The sequence below is a fragment of the Schistocerca piceifrons genome, chromosome 2 (genome assembly GCF_021461385.2).
Source record: "Schistocerca piceifrons isolate TAMUIC-IGC-003096 chromosome 2, iqSchPice1.1, whole genome shotgun sequence".
NCBI lineage: Eukaryota > Metazoa > Arthropoda > Insecta > Orthoptera > Acrididae > Schistocerca > Schistocerca piceifrons.
Window position 1 is genome coordinate 711,117,266 of NC_060139.1, and position 27,029 is coordinate 711,144,294.

Genomic DNA, 27,029 nt, shown 5'->3' on the forward strand with positions numbered 1-27,029 from the left:
AATTAGATAATATTTATAGATAAATAATTAAGTTTCTTTGCTGTAACAGAACATGGGCCGTTATAGTCGTAATGCTGCTAACGTCTGGCAACTTGTATAAACGTTTTACATCTTTAAAAATAATTTTTCAGGAGCTGCCCATGCAGATGATATAACATATCTCTTCGGATCATCATCTCTCGACCCTAATGCAGACGGAGCTATTCTAAGGGATCAAATGACAGCCATGTTGGCGAATTTCGCAAAAACAGAGTAAGTTTTTATTTGGAAATTTACAAGTTCTTAAAGTAATAATATAGTACCGATAACTTACTTTCTTTAAATGTACTATAGACTTCAAGTCTTCCAATGGATTATATATGTAGCGTTTCTTTTATTATATGGTGCATTACGTAGTGTAATCGAAAGTGACGTCCGCGGAAGAAAAGCGCTAGCACGTAAGACAGTGAAAATGCTTAATGAAGCAGACAGAGAAACAATAAAAGTACAAAGTGAACACTACCACTAAAAATTGCTTTGATATGTAGACGGGCAGACAGGAATGAAGAATTGGAATATTCACACTCGCAAGGTGTGGGCTATTTATGCATGTAAGAGGTAGTGGATGGAAGATAAGAAAAGCTACAGCGTGGACTGGACTGTCAATGAACTCCTAAAATAAGGTGTAGTTCTCTCTGTCTAAGATTGTCAAATATATTCAGTATGTTTCGAAAAAGAAGTGTGTTACCAAAAGTAGGGCAACGAGCAAAAGTTGCACTGCTGTTTAAAAACTGAGATAAAAGTAACTGCAAGAATTTTGAAGTGCTTAGCTTTCTGGACGCGGCGTGCATAGCTAACGCCAGCATCCTGAGCAGCAGATTAAAAGTAATGTCACAGTGGTTATTAAGTGGGGAGCAAATGCGTTTCCGTAGCAGAACATTGAAAGCAGATGCAGTATTTGTGACGATACAGATGAACGATAAACGTGCATAATTCAAACGAAATACCCACTTAGCATTTGTTGATCTGGAAAAGGCGTTTGATACAGTTAATAGGGAAAAACTGTAGAGCACATTGGATGCACCCACTCCATTTAACAATTCATTAACAAACCAATAAGGAAATAAAGTACCCAAGCTGCATGTAAATGGAGAACTGGTAGCAGCAGGTCAGACAAGGATGTAGCGTTCTTTAATATGTATGTCGTCGGGTGGATTTTCTCTGGTGTTTTAGCAGATATTTGCAATTTTGTGTTTGAAATGTGCACCTGGGGTCAGCCCAAACACATGAGGCCCATCTCTATTTACCTGCGATGTCTAGTGAAAGCGGGAAATGACGGTTTGTTTCTCACTCTAAGCAAAATAATTTTTAAAGTGTAACTTAATGAGGCCGTTTCGACAGAAGTGTCCTAAATTGTCTAGTGTGATATTCGGTTTAGCGACATCTATTAACAGGGACAATAAAACATTAAGAATAACCAGTATTCCAACAACGGCTGAGTAGCGCTGCTGCATGGCGGTAGCGGACAGCCTATGCCATGGAAGCGTTCGAGTCATTGCTGCAGTATTGATTATTTTTAATGTTTTACTGTTTCTGTTAATACATTTGCTAAGCCGAATATCACACTAGACTAATTTGGGACACTTCTGTCGAAAGGCCTATCTAAGTTCCACTTTAAAAATCATTTTGATTGTTACAGGAAACAAAACGACGTTTTCCATTAACAATAGACGTCGAAGCAAAGTGGTGATGGGCATGTCCTATCCCTCTCATTTGGTTCAAGCCTCATTCGCGTGTCTGTGAGAGTTAAAAGTAGTATGGAGTGTTAAAGTTGGTATTGATGTAGTTTTTGGTCATCTACAACATACCAGATGATGCTGGGAGCGACAGTCATAGCATGCGCGATTACTCGTGTACTCGTTGACGGGTTGTCTACAATACTATACAGTACGTCCTCTTCGAATTCGGGGTGCGGCGTCACCTTGGAGCACCACATGCACACCTGCTGACGGTGAATGTAACCCCCCCCTCCCCCCTTTCTAGAAAGCCGTTCGGTAAGTGTGGCGAGAAGAGTATGCAATTGAGTCGAAATTTCCGGACATTGGATCCTGTTCAAAATACAGGGTGTCCCACTCAAACCGCCCTGATTTCAAAGACCCAGAAAAAACCACAGTAGATAGGACAATAAAAATTCACCACATTGTAGAGCATCTCAAAGAATTTATTTATTTATCTTCAATACACCTCTACTTGTGGACCATTTGTAGCACGAAGAATATCGAGTTTATATTCAGTTTCTTGCCAAGTTCTATGTAACATTTCATCTGTTATTGTTGCCATCGCCTTAGTGATACAATCTCGCAACATAGGAATATCGTCCACTTTGGTCGCATACACGCGGTCCTTCACCAATCCCCACATCAAGAAACCAAGCTGCGTAATGTCGGGTGAAAGTGATGGCCAGGCAATGGGTCCTCCGCGTCCGATCCAACGATTGGGGAATTTCCTATCCAGGAACTTGCGAAAAGCCATTGACCAATGCAGCGGAGCTGCTTCTTTTTGAAAAAAGATGTTGGGTTGCAAGTCTTGTATCTGAGAGTACACAAACTGCTCCAACATGTCCACATACACGGACCCATTCACTGTTTGCTCCGCAAAGAAGAACGGTCCAACAATCCTGTTGTACATTAGCCCGCACCAGACATTTAGTTTAGGGCTATCACGAACATATTCAATGACAACGTGCAGATTTTGCGAACCCCAGATCCGAACATTATGCCTATTAGCCCTTCCTGATAGATGAAAGGTTGAATCATTTGAGACTAAACATCTTTCCAGGAAGCTGGCATCCATATCAATACGCTGCATCATTTCTGCATCTGCAGCAAATTGTTGTCGCCGTGGTTTGTCGTTCGGTGTCAGATGTGGCAGAATTCGCACTTTGTAAACACACATACGAAGACGCTGGTAGACTACACGATGCCATGTTGATCGAGGTACATCAAGTTGCCTAGATGCTTGAAGAATTGACTTATGTGGGCTTCTGAGAAGCGTTTATCTGGTGTCCTCCACCGCCTTCTCTGAAACTCCGTAACGTGCACCGCCAGAATGTTTAAGAACAGTCCCTGTTGCCAGAAACTTTCTACACCATTCCTTAATTGTTTTCACATCAGGTGGATCACATTCAAACACACAACGATAATTTCTTTGCACAGTAATCGGTGATTTTGTTTCTGCAAACCACACTACTGCTTGCATGCGCTGCTGTGGAGTCACCAGTTTTCACTTCATGCGACCATGCTGCACTCTGGCGACGATACTTGGAACTTCTGACGCGGGAATATAAATTCTTTGAGATGCTCTACAATGTGGTCCAGTTTTCATTGTCGTATCTATTGTGTTTTTTCTCTCCTAGGTCCTTGTAATCAGAGAAGTTTGAGTGGGATGCCCTGTTATTATGTACAAGTCTTACCGCATGTCAGGCCGAATATATATATATATATATATATATATATATATATATATATATATATATATATATATATATATATATATATATACAGGGTGGTCCAAAAGTCCGGAAACACCCTGATAAAATCCAAATGCAGTAGGAAACAAAGAAACAGAGTCCCTACACACGAGGAACGAGAAGGGGGAAACTTTATAGGCTATGCCACCAGCATGGCGGCCATCTTGAAAGCCGCCATCTTGGATTCAACTCCAAAATTTCAAATGGGAATGTGGTCATGTGACGTATCAAACAGATAGAGAATTTTACCAGAAAAACAATGCCGTTGTTATTTTAAACATAGCTTTATTCATTCTCGGGTTATAGCCAGTTACATGTGGCAGCGGTGGGACGCTCGGCAGCATGTGTGTTATGTGCCGAAGAGACATTACGCCGATGTTACACAGTCCCAAGAGACCACCAACAGTCATAGGAATGCCTCGATATGTTGTCCATTATGTTGGATTGTTAATGCTATCCTCCGAACCCAGTCCTGATGAACTTTGAGCAACACATCTGGCTGAATTTGACCACACGCATCAACAATGCGCTGCTTTAGTTGAGCAAATCCTGTATTTTCACAGAATAAACCAGTGCTTTGACATGACCCCAAAGATAAAAATCCAAAGGAGTCAAATCTGGTGAACGTGGTGGCCACTCCACAACACCCCTACGACCAATCCATTTTTCAGGGAACTGCACATCCAGGTATGCTCGCACATTGTGCTCATAATGTGGTGGGGCTCCATCATGCTGGAAGAATTCCGGAGATGTCCCATCCTCTGTGAACAACGAGGGAAACACTTCTTCATCCAATAACCTCAGATAACCGTTGGCTGTTAACGTACCATCAATAAAAAAAAGGTCCAACGACTTTGGTACCCCACACACCACACCAGACCATCACTTTTTGTGAGTTGACCGTTTTGCAAGCATCAATCGAGTGTGGATTTCTGTCGGACCAGTATCTGTGATTCTTCTTGTTCACTTCGCCATTGATAAAGAAATTGGCTTCATCACTGAACAGCATCTGATAGGGGAAACGTGGGTTTATCTGCAGCTGCTGTGTCACCCATTCTGCGTACTGTACCCGATGATCTGTGTCATCCTCGCCCAGGTGTTGGAGCAGCTGACTTTTGTACGGGTGTCATTTGTGCTGCGATAGAATTCGCAGTATGGAGGTACGGCTAACCCCACATTCTTGTGACAGGCGACGTGTACTCCGTTGCGGGCTCTTGCTAAATGATGCCAACACGCTCATTGTTGTTGCTTCATCGGTGGCGGATTTTGGCCTTCCAACCTTAGACTTACCTGCGACAGAACCTGTTGCTCGGAATTTGGCCAAAAACTTGGCAACTGCGCTGTGAGTGATGGGCTGTCTGGTTGGGTGACGACTGTTGAAATCCTCAGCAATGACCCGTGTGCTTCTTTCTCCTGATATCAAGATGATTTCAATGCATTCTTCATGTGTTAAGGACATTTTGTAAACTGTAAATAAGGAAACAATGATTAAAACGTTAGCATGAGTAAATGATACCTAACAGGTAAACGTATGTAACATATCAGGCATGGGATAGTCACTTTGCACCGTTTCAGACTCCACTTTAGGACTTCTCAGTACGTAATACTTACGCTGCCGAGCGTCCCACTGCTGCCACAAGTAATTGGCTATAGCCCGAGAATGAATAAAGCTATGTTTAAAATAACAACGGCATTATTTTTCAGGTGAAATTCTCTATCTGTTTGATATGTCACATGACCACATTCCCATTTGAAATTCTGGAGTAGAATCCAAGATGGCGGCTTTCAAGATGGCCGCCATGCTGGTGGCATAGCCTATAAAGTTTCCCCCTTCTCGTTCCTCGTGTGTAGGGACTCTGTTTCCTTGTTTCCTACTCCATTTGGATTTTATCAGGGTGTTTCCGGACTTTTGGACCACCCTATATATATATATATATATATATATATATATATATATATATATATATAACTTCAATGCTAATTAAACCGAAGACGGTGCAATATATCAAATTTTTCTTAACAATTATTTTTCTGTAGAGCCTATCTTGAACATCCTTACAAGTTTTTCAGACTATTTCTGACCACACTGTATACTACGAATTACTGTGTAAAAGGAAAACCAAGTTTCATGCAGGTATTAGAAAACAAAGGGACAACTATCAATTTTGTATCTTAGGCAGATGATGTCACAATCTCAAAAGAGAAATAAAACGACCTGGAAAAGGAATTTACTTTCTAAGTAAAATAGTCAAAGACTACAATATTTATCTTCTAAATCAAAACACAATACAAAATCTACAATATCGACAAAGATAACTAAGGTAGTGGCATTTATATGATTGGATTTCTTAAGAACAAACATAGTGGTAGGCAATACCGTTGTAGAATAGGTAGCCGTTTGAATCATTTGGAATGTGATATCACTTACGTCTCCGGTAAGGCCCTAGGCAAGAAAGTAGCAAACTTTGGAAACATATGAGGAACAATAAACTGATATTAGATATAAAACACAAAAATATACGAATGAAGTTTTATAAAGTAAAGGCGTCCCCACATTACTCTACGGTAGTGAATCGTGTGTATTTACAAACGACAAGAAAATGAGATCGAGACAGATGAAAAGAGATTTCTTAGGGCTGTGAAAGAGTGTACCAGACTAGACAAATTACGAAACAATGGCATTAGGGAAGAATTGAACATATTTACTGCAAGAATTAAAATTAAAGAAAACAAGACAAAATGGAGGATCATCTAGACAGAATGATCAGTGTCAGATTTCCTTACAAAGTTAGAAACTGTAACCTGCTTTCTGAGGAAGTCTGGAAAGGCCAATGAAGACTTCGGCACCGTGACAGACTAAAGCCTAATGTTTGAAGTGCAGAAGACGAAAAATATGTTTTTTTTAATTTTTTCAATTTCATTGTTTTCAATGATTTCTTATTTGGCGGTCGACAGTCTGGTCGACAGTCTCTAGGATCTCTGCGTAATACGAGTTCATGAAGCTTTGTAAGCAGGCTTACAAGGGATAATTGGCGTTTTCAATAGTCTGCCGATTCAGGCTTTTCGACATTTCCGTGGCCCTCTCTCGTTACTCCAAGAAAGATGCGACCATTCATGCCACGCTTCTTTGTATAGGCTCACTATCCTTTTGTAGGCTGACTGAATTTTCTGAGTATCCTGCCTATAAACCGAAGTCTGCCATCTGCTTTACCTACGCTTGAGCATATGTGATCATTTCGCATCACTTCTCTACAAAGTGTTACACCTAGGTATTTGTAAAAGTTTACTGATTCCAGCTGTGAACTATTATTGCTGTAGCCATAAGCTATTGCTTTTCTACTTTTGTGAAGTGCACAATCTTGTATTTCCCAATATTTAAAACAACCTTCCAATGTTCGAAGCACTTTGAAGCCTTATCAAGGCCTGATTGGGTATTTTTGCAGCCTTTTTATTTGATAATTTCTCATACATAACTACAAAATCTGCAAAAAAAAGTCTGAAGATGCTGTTAATATTGTATAAAATGCATGTTTGACCATCACCTGTTTTTTTTTTTTTATTGAAAACCCAAATATCGACCGGTTTCAGTCACAGACCACCTTCATAGATTAGGGTTAAAGCACAAAATCACATCCATCATTACGTCTCATATGGAGACCATGAAATGAATTCCAGTATAACACACAGGAGTTTTAAAGGCAAACATATCAGTAACACGCGTAAACACAGCAGTACTGAAGAGAAGATCAGAGGTATAAGTCTGCTAGATCATTAATACACAATATAAACAACGAGAGGCCCAACTCACATCCCTGACCCACGCCTGAAGTCATTTCTGCTTTCTCCAATAAACGTTGATGTGGTGTCGATTCAAATGCTTTTCGAAAGTCAAAAAATACTGCATCCACCTATGTGACTTGATATACGACTTTCATGTAGGAAAACTGGAAGTATTGTGGTCAACAGAAGGACCCAGTTATTATTTTATGTCTACCCTTGATACGTAGTCTTATCCAGACAACTGTCAGGTAGCTTCATTTTCTATCTTTTGGAAATCGATTTTTCTTGTCTGCTACAAGAAATGCACCACTTCCATTTTCCTATAGCCTACCCTTTCTGTGGTGTCACCGCCGGACACCACACTTGCTAGGTGGTAGCTTTAAATCGGCCGCGGTCCATTAGTACATGTCGGACCCGCGTGTCGCCACTGTGTGATCGCAGACCGAGCGCCACCACAAGGCAGGTCTCGAGATACGGAGTAGCACTCGCCCCAGTTGTACGGACGACGTAGCTAGCGACTATACTGACGAAGTCTCGCTCCTTTGCCGAGCCGATAGTTAGAATAGCCTTCAGCTAAGTCAATGGCTACGACCTAGCAAGACACCATTAGTAACATTTCATGTATCTAAAGAGTCTCACTTGTATCGCCACAATCTCCAGATGTACCAAAAGGATGGATTAAAGTTAAGTATTCCAGAAGCTACGTACTTTTCTTTATAGCATTCATTACGTATCCTGTTTCAGACCTCACGCCCATCTGCGCGAGCGTAGCGCGTGCCTTTCGGCTTCCTCTCATTGTGTCTAGGCTGTCTTGTCTAGACACAACACTTTCCTTATACACTTTTTTTGTAGCTCAAAAATCTCACTGCTACTAATATATAATTTTAGTCGGTTTTCCGTACTTTGTGTTGTATAAGCTCGAAACTCTAGCATTTTGCTAAGTGGCAGATGGGGATATGTATTTCGAGTCTGATGAGAAGCTGCTTTTCTTTACATTTATGGGAACATGTGGAGTGGAACTGATTGCAGGTGTTAAATAGCACTGAGGGCTGAACATTGGAACATTGTTTCACCAGTTGATTGGTTTTGCATTTGTGGCAAGAGGTGTTTTGCTGTCTTGGATGAGATATAAGTGATGCATTTCAGGCAACGATAAGACTGGACCTGGGAGGTGTCAACATATTTTCTGCAAATATGAAGGAGGACACTATCGGCAATAAAACGACCAGTATTCAGAGGAAATGCGAATAAGGAATATGGGACTGAAGTTGTTACGGATACAAAGAACTCTGCACATCTGTAAGTCAGAGCTGGTGTCTAGATGCTGCTCAGTCTCCTCTACTGTGATATCAGGATCAACTCGTTTGATAGGAATTCTGAGGATCGGAGGGCGCCGACTAGCTTGGAGTTATTTAGGACGTGGGTGATTGTGAGCAAAATGCATGGGGAAAAAACGCTACAAAAGGGAGTTCATGTTTCAGTAGGGAATGTAAGTTACGGTCTAAGCATTTTATTCTGACAGAGTCTTTACCAGGCATTAGTTGGGGTATGTTTACGTAGGGCAGGTACTTTCTTCGTTATCTGAGCCCTGCCAAGGATTCCTCTCACAGGCCAACCTCTTCACCTCAGGCGATCAATTGTACTCTAGTCCTCAATAATTTGTTGTAAACTTCGGTTACACGATAAATAAGTCTAATCTAAAAGCCGTAAATTCAACTAAATACCTAGGTATTACAATTACGAACAACTTAAATTGGAAAGAACACATAGAAAATGTTGTGGCGAAGGCTAACCAAAGGCTGCGTTTTATTGGCAGGACACTTAGAAAATGTAACACACCTACTAAGGAGACTGCCTGCACGACGCTTGTCCGCCCTCTATTAGAATACTGCTGAGCGGTGTGGGATCCTTACCACATAGGACTGACGGAGTACATCGAAAAAGTTCAAAGAAAGGCAGCACGTTTTGTATTATCGCGAAATATGGGAGCGAGTGTCACAGAAATGATACAGGATTTGGGTTGGAAATCATTAAAAGAAAGGCGTTTTTCGTTGCGGCGGAATCTTCTCAAGAAATTCCAGTCATCAACTTTCTCCTCCGAATGCGAAAATATTTTGTTGACACCGACCTACATAGGGCGGAACGGTCACCTCGATAAAATAAGGGAAATCAGAGCTCGCACAGAAAGATATAGGTGTTCATTCTTTCCACGCGCTATACGAGATTGGAATAATAGAGAGTTGTGAAGGTGGATCAATGAACCTTCTGCCACGCACTTAAATCTGATTTGCAGAGTATCCATGTAGATGTAGATGTAGATGTAGATGTAGATTTTCCAATCTCAGTCATTCCGCACAGTTTCTACCCTCTATAACTCTCGCTAGTACCACGAAACTTGTCTTAATACAGTCCTGTCATACCGTCCCTTCTTCTTGTTCTCCATATGTTCCTTTTTTCATCAATTCTACGAAGAACCAGTTCATTCCTTATCTTATAAGTCCACTTAATTCTGTTATGATTCTTCTATAGGGATACTTTTAGGATATGTATATCAGGATTATAGTTCATAAGAAAGGCTCCATTTCTTGCGGTGTGATGCGTAACATGCATCTTCGTCAGTCGAATGAGATAAATAAGGTGAAATAGTCGAGCCTGATGTGAAGGAGCTCGCTGCACACAATACTAGTGTGGCTGCTGCAATTGCATGCGACGTTGGTGTGGGTGTGTCTCTTCTATATGGTATTGGTGTTGGTAATGTTCCTGTAATTCTAGAATATGCAGGATATCTCAAAATAGGTGAATGGTGAGCTAGGGAGTCGACAACTTTAGTAATGATGTCAGTGATTTTTTGTTATTTTTCACAGTTAACAATGAGGAACTTCCCAGGTAAATGCGTGTGGTTCATTTCCAAGCATTTTCTTCCGAGGCGCTATCTGTCTACTCAGTGGTTATGTCTCTTTAATGGCAGGTCTTCTTGTTTCAGCAATCCAACCCCAGAAGTGAGTTCACTGCTGACGGAAGAGTGGATAGCGTACAACGAAACGTCGCCATTCTACCTGAGGATGTCCGCTCCACTCAGCTCGGGGATGAACCTCTTTGAGCCGTATATGAGCTTCTGGCATGACTTGCTGCCATAGACTCAATTCTGTCACACGACACAACCAGTCGCTTGACAGAAGGCAACTAATCTCTAGTTCACAAACACTAAGTAGTGGCACAAACATATATTTACTACAGTATGTGTTGGCTCTTATAAAATCGTTGTATGTGTTGTTTCTGGAGAAACCGAACACTGTCTGTATATTATCTGCAAATTCGAAATTAAAATAAATGTATTTGTATTGTAGACGTGCCAGAAGTTTCCCGAGTAAAGTTTTAACAATACCGCACAAGAGTTTCTTGTGTCACAAATACTTCGTTTTTAAGAGGTCTACGTGCTACAATAACAAGACTTTGCGGTTATGTTTTTCTGATGAGTTTTCTTCTAACTACTAAGACGATGGAGACGATTCAGATAATATTGATTGCTTCACAGTATCTTGAACGGCACCGGCGCACACATTCCTGGATGGGCAGGATTCGTTCTTTAATGATGAGTGCAGTGGTTTCTCGAAGACGAAAACGGAGCAGGATGGTTGGCTTCGTTGGCGACGTTGCTAACCAGCACAGAGCACAGGAGAAACAGGACGACGGGGGTGAAATGGGCGCAGCGTTGCTGTTGAAGCAACCGTACTGATTTTCACCTTAAACTGCTGAATATTTTTACGTCTTTATATCCCCAGAGAGAGATTTATCCAACAAGCTTCGCTAATAAGTCCGAGCGACTCATCCACTGCGTCACCTTAATGACACGATAAAGCATTACATGTATAGCAGTACTGGAACAATTGACAAAACGCGCATACTTAAAGCGTAAACGCAAGACATGTTTCAGTACTTTTAAAGAAGCAGGAACGTATTTGAGAAATTTACTGGAGCTGAATAATTTCGCTATTTCGCCTGTACACTCAAAATGGCACATCAAAATTCAGAATAAAAAATATCTCCACGACTAAAAGAAATCGGGAGCCAAAAAGTTATTGATTGTATTGTGAAATGTAAAAGGTATTTTTCACACACGAAACGCATAAATTATATTAAATCCAGAATTGGTAATAAAAATTAATACAAAGAGCCCTTTCTGTTATCGGGTGTCCTCTGTTATTGTACATGATTTTTTCAAGATTTTCATTTCTGCTGACTAAGGTGCCACACTGGTATCGGACTACTTGCGGACCTTCACTGAGACACTGTGTGTTTCGTTACATGAACAGCCTGTAAAATACACTCCTGGAAATTGAAATAAGAACACCGTGAATTCATTGTCCCAGGAAGGGGAAACTTTATTGACACATTCCTGGGGTCAGATACATCACATGATCACACTGACAGAACCACAGGCACATAGACACAGGCAACAGAGCATGCACAATGTCGGCACTAGTACAGTGTATATCCACCTTTCGCAGCAATGCAGGCTGCTATTCTCCCATGGAGACGATCGTAGAGATGCTGGATGTAGTCCTGTGGAACAGCTTGCCATGCCATTTCCAACTGGCGCCTCAGTTGGACCAGCGTTCGTGCTGGACGTGCAGACCGCGTGAGACGACGCTTCATCCAGTCCCAAACATGCTCAATGGGGGACAGATCCGGAGATCTTGCTGGCCAGGGTAGTTGACTTACACCTTCTAGAGCACGTTGGGTGGCACGGGATACATGCGGACGTGCATTGTCCTGTTGGAACAGCAAGTTCCCTTGCCGGTCTAGGAATGGTAGACCGATGGGTTCGATGACGGTTTGGATGTACCGTGCACTATTCAGTGTCCCCTCGACGATCACCAGTGGTGTACGGCCAGTGCAGGAGATCGCTCCCCACACCATGATGCCGGGTGTTGGCCCTGTGTGCCTCGGTCGTATGCAGTCCTGATTGTGGCGATAACCTGCACGGTGCCAAACACGCATACGACCATCATTGGCACCAAGGCAGAAGCGACTCTCATTGCTGAAGACGACACGTCTCCATTCGTCCCTCCATTCACGCCTGTCGCGACACCACTGGAGGCGGGCTGCACGATGTTGGGGCGTGAGCGGAAGACGGCCTAACGGTGTGCGGGACCGTAGCCCAGCTTCATGGAGACGGTTGCGAATGGTCCTCGCCGATACCCCAGGAGCAACAGTGTCCCTAATTTGCTGGGAAGTGGCGGTGCGGTCCCCTACGGCACTGCGTAGTATCCTACGGTTTTGGCGTGCATCCGTGCGTCGCTGCGGTCCGGTCCCAGGTCGACGGGCACGTGCACCTTCCGCCGACCACTGGCGACAACATCGATGTACTGTGGAGACCTCACGCCCCACGTGTTGAGCAATTCGGCGGTACGTCCACCCGGCCTCCCGCATGCCCACTATACGCCCTCGCTCAAAGTCCGTCAACTGCACATATGGTTCACGTCCAACGCTGTCGTGGCATGCTACCAGTGTTAAAGACTGCGATGGAGCTCCGTATGCCACGGCAAACTGGCTGACACTGACGGCGGCGGTGCACAAATGCTGCGCAGCTAGCGCCATTCGACGGCCAACACCGCGGTTCCTGGTGTGTCCGCTGTGCCGTGCGTGTGATCATTGCTTGTACAGCCCTCTCGCAGTGTCCGGAGCAAGTATGGTGGGTCTGACACACCGGTGTCAATGTGTTCTTTTTTCCATTTCCAGGAGTGTATGTACTATAATCAAAAGTATTTACATGTAAGATGGTTCAAATCTCATTTTGTGCCAAGCACGCTAACATTAACCGAAACTTAGGACTCCGTGATGTTCGGTACTATGTCCGTTTCATCGTTTAAACCTCAATTATTTTCTACTTTAAAATTTCTAGTTCTGCCCAAAGGCGTACGCAGTGTGCATAGTAAAAGGCAGTTAACTAATACGTTTGTGTATATAGTGGGGAAATCGCATTGATTTACCTGCTCGCTTTAACCGGGGGGAAGTGGAACGTTCTCTTACTGGTAGTGGCAAACTCTGTTCTTAGTTCTCTTTTATGTCTATGCACGTTGTCTACGATATTTCTAGTAAGTAGATTCCATCCCTGAATTGTGATCATCCATCTACTGTTGTCATAATATTTTCAACGAACTCAAAACATTTTTCAAACCAAATTCTTCAAAACGTGGCAGTAGGTCAAATCCCGTGACTGAGATAGATATCCCATCAACTCGTATCGCAAATCTCTTAATTCTGTAGTTGCCAAACCAGCTTTTTACTGTCCAGATAAAATGAGATCATTTCATTTTCCAATTGCGCGCTCTCCAAGGATATTTGTACATTTAGTTGGTCCGAAAGACTTGAATAGTATTCGCTTGTTATTATTACAAAAAGAAAAACATATTTTGCTTGCAAGGAAACACTGGCAATACCCTTCCTGGCAGATGAAACCAAATTTTCCCTTTTCAGAGTAGGGTAACCGGCTCTAGCTCACTATCGCATTTTCTGTTTCGTTCCTGCGGTGAAAGATTGGCTCACATTTCATGGACAGTAAGTAAACAACACAATAAGATCATTCTTTTTTAAACATTCTGTGTTGTCGATGAAACTGATTCCATATTTGCTTTTTGGGAGAATACAAGTGATTAGGCAGCCAGAATGCACACAACCACTCTCTATGAGGGGCAGAAACAATGTTTTAATTATCACTTCAAACAATAAATTCACATAATTAATTTATTTGTTGTTTTAGGTCCATGTCTCATTCATTAGCGCCGCAGCGTAAAATAGATACATTCTTACTTACGTGTCGTTAAACTACAGCATTTATTACGCAATAAAAGTAAGACATCGAGTAACTTTCTTAATTGAAACAAATCGTTGTAGTACCTAGTGAATATTATATGATCAAAATTCAGGGTAAAAAGATATCTGTGATAAGATTTGTCGATGATATTCACTGTGTCAGTGATAAAGAATTGCAGGACCTGTTGAATGGAATGAACAGTCTAATGATTACACAATATGCATTAAGAGTAAATCGAAAATAGACGAAAGTAATGAGAAGTAGCAGAAATGTGAACAACAAGAAATCTAACATCAGAATTAGGGATCACGAAATAGAGGAAGTTAGAAAATTCTGCTACTTCGGAAGCGTGGACATAAAAACCAAATTATCACAGGCAAAGAGGGCTTTCCTGGGCAAGAGAAGTCTGCTAGTACCAAAAATCGGCCATAATAGAAGGAAGAAATTTCTGAGAACGTACGTTTGGAGCATAGCTTAGCGTGGTAATGAAACATGGATTGTGGCACAACCGGAACAGAATAGAATTGAAGCATTTGACGTGTGGTGCTACAGAATAATGTTGAAAATTAGGTGGACTGATGCGATAGGGAATGAGACGGTTTCCCGCACAATCAGTGAAGAAAGGAACACGTGGAAAATACTGATAAGCGAAATGGACAGGATAGTAGGACATTAGTTAAGACAGCAGGGAATAACTTCCATGATATTTGAGGAAACTGTAGAGGGCAAAAATTGTAGGGGGAGACATAAATTGGAATACAGCCATCAAATAACGGGGACGTAGGTTAAATGCTACTCTGAGATGAAGAGGTAAGCACAGGAGAGGAATTACGGGCGCGCCGCACCAGAGCAGTAAGAAGAGTGACGAATTAAAAAACATTTCGGACAACTTGACCAGTTGCGATATTATAGTATATTAGTATCCATCAAATATGAATAACAGAGTTGACATACATGTCTATTCATATCCTTTAATACGTCAACTGGTTTATACGACCAGAAAAATGTTATTTCGATGATGACATGTCATTTAGGCATGCCGGACATTTTGTGACATTTCAGCTTGCACTTGAGAATGACTATAAATACTAAACCATGTTTGTGTGAAATATATGAATAGTAATTTACAGTTCAGTTGCGGAAATTTATTTTAAAAAACCTCAGAAGCCTCTTCTATATGAAGAACACTTTAAGAAAAACATCATCGTTCTTTTTTACAAAATTTCCGAAACTACATTAACGAAATATCAAGCGCCAAGTCTATATCATAAAAGAAAAAACGCCACTCTGACCATTAATTACAAAGGATATTGCGAATTATTGGGAGAGCACTTCAGTAATCTTTTCAGCTGTCATAGATCAATGAGACCTTTTGCCAATGTAGGACCTGAAGATCTTTTAGCAAATTCAAAACTTCCAGATAAAACTAAAATTCAAAATGTCATTAAAAAACTAAAAAATCTCAAGGCTTCTGAAGAGGACTGAATTGAATTTTTTTTTTAAATTTGTGGTAAGGGCTATGGAACCAAACTGCTGAGGTCGTCGGTCCCTATGCTTACGCACTACTTAATCTAATTTAAACAAAAATAACGCTAAGGACAAACACACATCCACGCGCGATAGAGAACTCGAACGTCCGACGGGGGGAGCCGCGCGAACCGTGACAAGATGCCGTAGACAGCGCGGCTACCCCGCGCGGCTTGAATCGAAAAAGGGCTGAATTGTCGCAGGAATGTTGAAAACTGCGAGCGATGATATGACTGAAAAATTTCAAACACTTTTGGAGAAAATTTAGGAAACTGAGATAACTCCGGAATAATGGGAAACCACTTCCATACATCAATTACACAAAAAAGGAAATAATGCAAATATTAACACGTACAGAGGAATCTCCTTAAGGACTGTTACGTGTAAAATCCTATCCAACGTCATTCTAAATCATTTGGAATAGAAATTAGCCGGTAAATTTAGTGAATACCAACCGGGATTTATAAAGAGTCTCTCCTTCGTACGACAGATTATGAATCTGAAACTTATCATAAGGAACTATTGCGTACTTAGCATAAATCTTGTTCTAACTTCAAGAAAGCCTACCACTCTGTAGAGAGAGAAATACTTTTCAATGAACTACAAGAATTCAACACAGACAAAAGCTTCGTAAATAATTAAATAACCAGTGACAGAAACAAAGTCCAAAATAAGATTCCGCGGAGATATCTCGAAACCATTTAAAAGCAAAAACTGGTGAAAGCTAAGGTTAAGGCGTCTCCCCAATGCTCTTCAACTGTGTTTGGGAAAAGAAAATAAGGAAAAGGAATCTAAGACTTCAAGGAACAGGAATCCAAGAAATTAAGTTGAGGTACAAAAACTCGAACGTCAGTCTCAACTGTCTAGCTTTTGCAGATGATTTAGTAATATTTTCCCTGGAGCTGAGAATAGGTCCAGTCATTGTAGCTCACTTTATTTCCGCTGTAAATACGATGTTCGATAATGACAGACTTGTGTCAAATAAGATATGTACAGCTGATACAGTATCTGAAGAAATCCAACTGTCGAAAGAGACGACGGAAACGACTGGATTGCAGATTTGTTTTGAGAAAACAGAATTAATAACGAATATTAAAAACGCTTCAAAATTCCTAAACGTAAGATACGTTAGAATCGAAAGAGTGAACACATTAAAGTATTTAGGGGAAACAATACCACTAAACGTTCTAGATAAAGAGGTAAAAAATGTAAATAGCTTCGCAGTCAACAAAGGACATTTATAATATACAATCACTATCAGTAAAAAAATTCAACTCTACAACACAACTATAAAAAAGGAAATCCTAAACAAAAATGCGGAAACAGAAGAGTTGGAGAAAAAGGAATTGAAAGTACTACCGAAAATACTCGGTCTAATAAAAGTTGGAAGCAAGCGGAGGAGGAAAAGTAATGCAGGAATCTACATGCAGACTGAAAAACTAACTGACGCGCTCAGGAAATGGAAGATTTCATTTTATGGCCTCTTTCTTCGAATGATCACGGGAAGATGGACTAATTAATATTTGTCGATTTCGAAAAAAAACCCAAAACACAAATTAGTTCAGAGAATTGAAAATGGGATTTGAAGTAATTAACGTTATTTCAGAAGCAGAAATTCTAGGTAGGTCAGCATTTAAAAACAAGATTAGGAAGTTCTGGGGATTTTCAGGAAAAGGTTAAAAAAACGAATCACTTCATGGAAAGATTAAAGAAGGAAAGAACACAGTGACAGAATTAAGAAATATTGAAAATACCGATGATCAGCCAAGAAGACAAGATCACGGGGAAGCTACTTCACAAATGGCCAAAATTAAAGAAAGAAGAATAACATATTTTCCTGTAGGTTAAATATTACTTACATCCATCTCTCAATCAGTTATACACTTACAGACTACTTTCACTTGAGGTGTCTTACTCTCCTCAGTCATTATCAAATACTCTTGCGATTCTTATGGTTTCCTCTACTAGGAGAGTATAGATGAGGCTTCTAATACATCCAGTGTTTTCAAGACCCAGGTATTCGCGATTTACTATTTCGGCATTTGAAAGGTGAGTTCAGGAACCAGACCTGACTGCAGTTGTGTGTGCTGTGTGTAATGGCTGAGAGTGAGAATGAATGAACAGAGTTGCACTAGCCTATTACACTACTAAATCATTTGTTTGAAAAACAGTATTGTACACTAAGGATAAACCAAATGAGGTAGCACTGTTTTATACAGACTGGCTTTGTATTCTGGAGGATGGAGGCTCCAGCCTTCATTTGACTATCCTGATTTAGGTTTACCGTTGTTTCCCTGTACTCAGACAACTACTGTAGGGCCACATCCAATTATTTGTCCCTTAGTTGTCAAAATAGACCTAGACGCAGTGGCCTATGCATAAGCCTGTATATATGAATTACATTATTTTTGCATTTCTTAAAGTGTGACACCAAGACATGTCCAATATCCTTGTAAAAGTGATATACAGATGAATAACACTACTAATACATCTACTGACTAACAATCCTAAATTCGTTCGCTACTGCGTGTAACCTGCAGACAAAGTAAATGCAACTTATGGCAAATGTACACACATCAAAAAATGTTTTGCATCACCCAGTTCCCAGAACTCTGAAGATAGACGTTGATTGTGGATATTTTATCACAGACACGTCCCTTTAACTGTTCAGAGATGTCACTAAACCAGCCCAAAAATGTAAACAAACATGCATGAGCAGCGCCTATTCGACGGAGGGGATCCAACAGCCGATCAGTTCCAGCCATTCCACCAGGAAGCAGGTAGACGGCTCGTGTTGTCTGTAGTTCAACCATGCCTAGACAGTCAATACCGAGGTTCGATCGCGTCCGCATTGTTACTTTGTGCCAGGAAGGGCTTTCAACAAGGGAAGTGTTCAGGCGTCTCGGAATGAACCAAAGCGATGTTGTTCGGACATGGAGGAGATAGAGAGAGACAGGAACTGCCAATGACGTGCCTCACTCAGGCCTCCCAAGGACTACTACTGCAGTGGATGACCGCTACCTACGGATTACAGCTCGGAGGAACCCTGACAGCAACGCCACCATATTGAATAATGCTTTTCGTGCAGCCACAGGGCGTCGTGTTACGACTCAAACTGTGCGCAATAGGCTGCATGATGTACAACTTCACTCTCGACGTCCATGGTGAGGTCCATCTGTGCAACCACGACACCATGGAACGCGGTACAGATGGGCCCAACAATATGCCGATCCGGTCAGAATGAATGTCTTAGACACACTGTCCAGCGAGTGCAGCAACCATATCGGCAGCATATTGGCGAGGCATTCGTCTTCATGGCCGACAATTTGCGCTCCCATCGTGCACATCTTGTGAATGACTTCCTACAGGATAACTGCATCGCTAGACCAGAGTAGCCATCATGTTCTCCAGACATGAACCCTATTTAACATGCCTGGGATAGATTGAAAAGGGCTGTTTATGGACGACGTGATCCACCAACCACTCTGAGGGATCTATGCCAAATCGTCGTGGACAGTAGGCCACGACAAATAAAGGCACGCATCAGTGCAAGAGGATGTGCTACTGGGTATTAGAGGTTCCAGTGTGTACAGCAATCTGGACCATCACCTCTGAGCGTCTTGCTGTATGGTGGTGCAACATGCAATGTGTGGTTTTCATGAGCAGGAAAAAGGGCAGAAATATGTCTATGTTGATCTCTATTCCAACTTTCTGTACAGTTTCCGGAACTCTTCGAACCGAGGTGATGCAAAACTCTTTTATGATGTGTGCATGAGCAACGTAAGCAAATACCTCAGGTACACCTACGATTGACGGCAACCCAAAATGATTAAATGTTGTGTGGGTTGCCGAACCCGCTATATGTAGGCGTCGTACTTTTATTGTATGCGAACTCAAGTCAGAACATATCTTCCAAATCAGCTAAAATGCAACAACTTAATTTACATGACAAAGTTATTTAAAAAAAATTGATAATGAAATCCACCTTCCATGAAGCTGAGATCAGGATCCAGTCTTTGAATCTCATTTAATTACCGTTGTAATACAATATTCTCTTATCAAAGATGTATGCTGAATAAGACAGGCTGTACTGTTGATTATCGATACAGCTCTCGCTTGTTGTAAGGATAAATCGTGTGCAGGCTACACCTTATTTGTTTGGAGGGAATTTTTGCACAACGCTGGCCAGAGTGGCCGAGCGGTTCTAGGTGCTTCAGTCTGGAACCGCGCGACCGCTACGGTCGCAGCTTCGAATCCTGCCTCGAGCATGGATGTGTGTGATGTCCTTAAGTAGTTCTAAGTTCTAGGGGACTGATGACCTCAGGTGTTAAGTGCCATAGTGCTCAGAGTCATTTGAACCATTTGTTTTTGCACAACGCCGACGGTTTGAGAAGCTTGTCTACGTCCATTAAAATGTTTTACTCCATAGGATTGGTCCCATTACTGAAAATATGTCAGGAGCTTTTTGCATAACGAGAGTCGCCACTCCAGCCCTATTGTTTATACCTACTGTTAATCTACTGAGTCGGCACTAGCCTTTGAGTAAGCTCCCGATTAAATCTGGTACCAAATCAGTGACAGTCGTTCGAGATGTGAAGGAGTCCTTGCCAGCGGCTATTATGATCACTGGTGCAACCGAATGCAAATAGTGGCTCATGTCGGCTCGAACAACGCTTTCCGCCTGTGTTCTGAGGACATCCGCTGTTCATTTACATGGATGGTGAAGTAATGAAGACAGGTCGCCTCGTCCGCAGGGTGGAAGCACTAATCGCTTTTTTCAGCATATTTTGGAGTTGCATGGGACGTCTAAACAAAAGCTTCAAACGGCTGTGCGTCGATATCAAATGCGAACTGATAAAACCTGCTATCGGGTGATGAATTGCAGGGGCCCGTCAATATGTCAGATGTGCACCACACTAAAGAAGAGTCTACTCGGGAGCAGAGTATGTGTGGCGAGCACAGGGTTTTATTTAGGTTAGGGGAACCCCTCCTTATGCTGAAAATGAAGAGAGATCATTCAAAGTACACTCAGAGGAGAAATTTTGTCTTTATATATCGGGAACAGAAAATGTTAACATTGGCAAACGGCTGGAGCATGTTTAGTATCGCCCCAGAATTATGTCGCTTATTAAAGGTAACAATGCCCGCGTCGTATTAGGCACACAAAGCTGAGTGTAATATGAAGTACGTGAAAACGAGATTTTAAATTCAGACTGGAATACATAACGCATGGATAGGCCAGATGCCATCAGTGGTGAGGAATTTATCGTCTTAAAGGATTCGATAGTATTGGGTTGTCTCATAAGTTCGTTCGGTTTGTTCGCGCGCTCCATCTATAGCGCAGCAAATCCTACGCCCGCCGTGCCCCTCAGGGTAACCCAGTACCTAACCGCCCCTATGACGTAGAGGCCAGTGTGTGTTTATGCCTGGCGTTTGATGGAACAGCTATGGAAAGCAAGAACGAACATTTTCGACATCTTATGCTGTTTTTCTATCGTAAGGCGGAAACCACCTCAAAATGCCGGCAGAAGGGTTGTGCTGTCTACGGGGACGACGGAGTAACTACTCTTGCATTTCAAAAGTGGTTTAGTCGATTTCGAGCCGGGACATTCATGTAACATACAAATCTCGATCTGAACAGCCAACGGTTCCGGACGTGGAACGGTTTAATGATGTGATAATCAACAAGAATAACAATACGGGTGTCAGCATTGGTGATAAGTTTCACTCGTGCTATTGTAGCCATTATCTTGAAGAAGTTGGGTTTCGTAAATATTCGAAATGTATGGGTTCCTTATGAACTGAGTAAAGCGCATGTCCATTTGTGATTTCTATTAACACACAATCAGAATGCACCTTTTCTGTAACTGCTGGTAACTGGAGATGAGAAGTGGATCGTGTAAAACGATGACCGGACGAGTAAATCGTGTTGCAAGACAGGGTAGCCACCACTATCGGTTCCTAAGCCAGGGTTGCATCCGAGAAAGGTTATGCTATGCATCTGGTGGATTGCAAAGTCGTCCTTCATTACGAACTTCAACCGAATGAGACTACTGCTAGGGAGAAGTATTTTTCGCAACTGGATCGTCTCAAGGCAGCCACTTACGAGAAACGACCGGATTTGGGAGACGATGTCTCCTTAGCACGAAAATGCCAGACCGCCTACCTCTATGGTGACCGCATTCTTTTGAGTGGGATGTGTTACCTCAGCAGCCGTGTTCACTAGACATTGCCCATTTCGATTTTCATCCCTTCCGTTCTCTGCAGGATTTCCTGGATGGGGAACGCCTTACCTCCTTGGAGGACTGCAGATTGAACCTCGAAGAGTTCAGCAACCTGATGACCCGCACATTTTAGAAGAATGTTTTTGATGAGCTTCCACAGAACAGGCAATATATTGTCAACAGTAGTGGCGTATACAACATGAAACCGATCCGCCTCATTGAGTTTTATTGTGCACGACCTTCCGTGTGAAGTGTGTAAGCAGACATACAGTCTGGCAAACACTCTGTCTTAGCTGTGCTGCGGGGAGGTGTGCTCCCAGGCGATCTTTGCACTGCAACGAAATGCAAACGAAATTACCAAACAGTCGAATGCGCGATGCCACGCAGGACCGGCCGAGGTGTGCGCGGCTGAGGCAGCCGCCATGGCCGCGCTGGAGCTGGCCGTCCGCTGTCCGACGGGGCTTGCCCCTCCGCCGGCACCATCGGCCGCTCCACTTGCAACGATCCTGACAGCGGAGGGCGGACAATGGCTTATGACGAACCAGGCGACGGACACGCCACACGAAGGAGCTGCTCGCACAGAGGATAACGGGGCCCCGCTTTAGGGACGTCAGTCTTTGCTCTCTAAGACACAGGTCGCAGTCGTGAACCTAGCAGGCAGAATCAAACAGAATCGTTAAATTAGAATCATTCGCTCCAGCTTCCCACACAATTCAACAGCTGTCACGACACCGGACCACTATATCACCGGCGATGATCGAAGACGCCGAGTTGAAAGGGCTGAAGGACTCGCAGCCAAACGTGAAATAATGCCACGTAGTACTGGTAACGGAGAGGACATCACACCTAATGCGGCGGAAAAAAAGGAGCCTTATGAGACAACCCAACATTAAGAGTTGTTATTACAGACTCCCAGTCCGAAATGCTCTGAGTGAAGTTAAACGTCTAATGTGATACTCTGATGCTTTTATAGACCACCTGCCTCAGGAGCTATAGTGGTAAGCGTTGGTGCTCAGAAAACTCGGAGAATATCACGAATAAGTTCATCGATCATATCATTATAAGCTGGTGAGAGTTCAGTTTTTCTGGTTAGTTATTGAATGGGAGAATGGTTCGACTAAAACTGCTGTCAGAGACAGGGATTGGTGTAAAAATTGTTATGAGAATCATATCCGAAACTTACTTCGGGTAGATAAAGAACCGACTAGTGAGGGTTATGTCTTAGACCTTCCAGCAACTAACAGGCTAGAGATTTTCGTATCTGTGTAGAGGAGGCCAATTAGGCTGCTGTGTTATCAATGACTATAGGTGCTAAAACGAATGTTAACAAGGATCGGAAAATATTTTCGGTTAGTGAGAATGTTAGAAACAATTTACAAAGTATCTGAGTTGTCAGCTTCATGTTTTCAGCTTTGAGAACGAAGATGTGGAGCAAAATTGGATAACATTCCCGGCAGATTAAAACTGTGTGCCGGACCGAGACTCGAGCTCGGGACCATTGCCTTTAGCGGGCAAGTGCTCTACCATCTGAGCTACCCAAGCACGACTCACGCTCCGTCCCCACAGCTTTACTTCTGCCAGTATCTGTGGGGACGGGGCGTGAGTCGTGCTTGGGTAGCTCAGATGGCAGAGCTGTTGCCCGCGAAAGGCAATGGTCCCGAGCTCGAGTCTCGGTCCGGAACACAGTTTTAATCTGTCAGGAAGTTTCATAACAGCGCACACTCCGCTGCCGAGTGAAAATCTCATTCTGGAAACACTCAGGAGCATTGTACAATATGTTGTAGACATACCAGCTAGGTTGCGGGAGATGGTTAAGAGCAACCACGGTACATTGAACAATAAAAAAAGTTGAGGCACTATACACTAAACGTAAAAAAAAATTGGACCCTTTGGAAATAGCAGCAGGAAAACCGGTCCACGGTGTGACAGGGAAATGTGTCATTGATTCAGGAAATGAGAGATATCCGACACCCACTCTGTGCCACGGATGTAAGAATTGCTCACCCGACGGGCTGGAAAAGGGCGTTTCAGAAAGCCCGCTGGCTATCAGACAGAATATGGATCTAACTGAACATTGGAAAAGCGGGAACGGCATACATGAGGCAAGATCGCTAAAAAAAATTTAAAATTGTTTTTATAAGGGATTGCTATTAGTCTTTCAGGTTTAATTGATAAATGAAAATATCTGAAAATGAGTGTCTCCAATACAGGGATTGGGCAAAAATATGGAAACACCGCGAGAAATATATGCTTGAACAAAGACGCAGATGTTAGGCAAGCCTCAAGGTTACACTGTTTTATTTGTCCATGAAGGACAAATGTGCATTATCCTCAATACGTTGCAAATACCAGTCGTGGTCAGAACAGTGCTGTCTAGTAGTTGTGAGTGCACTGTGTCAGAAATAAGTGAATTCGAACGTGAGCAAATTGTTGTTGATCGTACGGTGGGTACATCCGTAACTAAGATATTAAGATAGCCGAAGTGTTTCATGTTTCAAGAGACATCATATCGAAGATTTATACCACTTACAGGGAAACCCTAAGGACACCAACTGCTAAGTCACAACGTGGACATAATATGTTTTGGGTGATTGAGATGCATAGTCGTTAAAGAGGACGATAGGTACAAAAGTTACTCAAGAACTGAATGTCGGACTCTCGAATCCTGTCAGCACAAAAACAACTCTAAGGAAGATCCATAAGCATGGTGCTGTAGGAAAAGTAAGAATTCCAAAACTACTCATCAGTTCAAATGGTTCAGATGGCTGTCAGCACTATGGGACTTAATATCTGAGGTCATCAGTCCCCAAGACCTAGAACTACTCAAACCTAACTAACCTAAGGACATGACATACATCCATGCCCGAGGCAGTATTCGAACCTGCGACCGTGGCAGCAGCGCTGTTCCGGACTGAAGCGCCTAGAACCGCTCGGCCACAACGGCCGGCTACTCATCAATAATGCAAATTCTCGTAACAGGAAAACGTAGCGCGTACGGCATGAAACGTGGACTGTGGAGCAATGGAAGAAAGTCCCTAGGTCGGATAAGTCTTGTTTCACGCTGTTGCCAACCTCTGGCCAAGTTTAGGTTCCAAGAGTGAAATATTTCTGGGTTCGGCGATGATATGGGCAGTAAATCGTGGGATTATATGGACCTCAAGGGTACTTTGCAAGGTTGCATTACTGCCAAGGATTATGAGCATTTAGGCTGATCACCTCCATTCCATGGTGCGACGGTCGTTGTCCAGTAGTGGCACTATGTCCGAAGACGACAGGACCCCTGTTTACACAGCTGGCATCGTCCAGGACTGGTTTTGTGAGCATGAGAATGAATTGTCACATATCCCCTGACAACCACAGTCATCTGATCTCAATATTATTGAGCCTTTTTGCTGTACTTTGGAGAAAGGGATGTGTGATCGTTATCCACAATCATCGTCACTTGAATTATCCAGTATGTTACAGAAGAATGGTATAAGATTAAAATTCTCTTGGAAACTGTAGAGAGCTGGTATTTATCCATTCAGAAACAACTGGCAGCTAGTTTGATAGGCAGCGGTTTTCCTACCCCGCATTAGGCATTGTAATGTGTCGTATTTTTGAAGTTTACATAATTTTGTCAGTCCCTTTTCCATACATATTTCTTCCTAAAGTCTCCTATCTTTTTCTTTTGCAAACTGAAATTGTAGTTTTGCACGTTTTGGAATGTGTATTAATGCCAAAATTTTCGCGCCACAACTATTTGGACTCTAATGATCATGGAAGATTGTAACGCCGGAAATGCATATCCTCCTATTTCCATCTATTGTACTATAATTTGTTTTCCTTATTTTTGTTACCTCAAGATATGACATTTCTGTCTCTTTATATATTGTAATTGTTTTACTGTTTGTATATATATATTTATGCACTTATGTCGATGTATAATTGGTTTGTTTCGTAAATATTATTTGTATTTTTACGCTGGGTCTTGCCTAGGGAAAACTGCTATCGAACGATTACATCGATAGGTCGTGTGAAGAATCAAAGTGTGTAGGATCTTTGGTAGTGTTAACTCTGCCGCGTGGAGCGCGGGCAGAACAGTGAGAGTCTGGCTGGAGTAGCAGGTGTTGTGTGACGCTCCCGCGAGTTGCCGCGCTTTCGGGGTTTGGCAGCATGTAATTGCGCTCGACTCGCGATGATAGTTTCTGACATGGTGTCGCGGACGGGAAGCATTAGCTGCCGCACATCAAGAGCCCGTTTCGCCTGGTGACCGTGTCGAGAAGAAGGCGCGCCAACATCCAGCTTCTGCAACAGCGACGGCCGACAATGAGTGACTGTCGCCACCTCCTCGATCGACGGCTTCGAACCTTCAATCAACCAACAAGGAAGACTAAAAGCACGTAAAGTTTCAGAACTGTATGGCAGACCTCAGCTTTTCAAATTGTTCCATTTGCCTCGCAAAATTACAGCAACTTAGCATGAACCTTTGTTGCTCATTGTCCCAATTGCATTGCCAAGCAGGGTCCCTTCCTTTTCCGAAATGAACCCGAGTGTCGTTGAAATTCAAACGCCAGCATTAAAATAATATAATTAGATTTCACTGCTTTAATTTCAAAGTTCAGTAGCTGGCTACAATATTTAGGTTACACGAGCACAAATTAAGAGTGCGAGTTTTGTTACCGTATTTTAGTTACCTGTGACTGCAGCTCAGCTTGGTACGTACTAAATTTTACTATTGTTAATAGTTCAGAATCATTTAATTCAAGTTCAAAGTTAAATCTCTTGTTTCTAAATTGCGTAGAGTCAAGTTGCTTTTGAAATGATTGTTGAGGTAGTCCAAGACTAACCGTATTTTACTGGATTTCGATGTGCTTCAGAAAGAAAGCTCGCTATTAACTTCAGTCACTAAATTAACTTTCGATTTTCCGGTTTTATTAATTCTTTTGCTAAATTAAGTCAGAGTGTAGCGAAATTTATTACTTCTGACAAACTTTCAGTTTTCACACTACACGTGTCAACCTTCAGTTGCCACGCTTCTAGTGCTAATTATATGTGTAATAACCTTTCTTTTTCAGTTACTATAGTAATTGTCCTTAGGACTGGCGACCGTGATTTCCCCCAAATCTCAAATATCTAATTACCGCTAGTTAATTGTTAACGTAACGGCCGCACATTTACTTTCTTTATTAAC

General features: G+C 42.3%; 2 protein-coding genes across 2 annotated transcripts in view; both read left to right on the top strand.

The window, feature by feature from the left end:
• The window catches only part of LOC124776614 (esterase FE4-like), a 219,884-nt gene extending 209,304 nt beyond the window's left edge, over positions 1-10,580 (top strand). The window contains exons 12-13 of the mRNA XM_047251697.1: positions 132-252; positions 10,272-10,580. Coding sequence (XP_047107653.1) covers positions 132-252; positions 10,272-10,425 — 275 coding nt within the window. The 3' untranslated portion in view covers positions 10,426-10,580. The remainder of the gene's footprint in view (positions 1-131; positions 253-10,271) is intronic.
• Positions 10,581-22,278: 11,698 nt separating this feature from the next.
• LOC124775782 (esterase FE4-like) overlaps positions 22,279-27,029 on the top strand; it is a 139,492-nt gene continuing 134,741 nt past the window's right edge. Inside the window, exon 1 of the mRNA XM_047250612.1 lies at positions 22,279-22,449. Coding sequence (XP_047106568.1) covers positions 22,279-22,449 — 171 coding nt within the window. The remainder of the gene's footprint in view (positions 22,450-27,029) is intronic.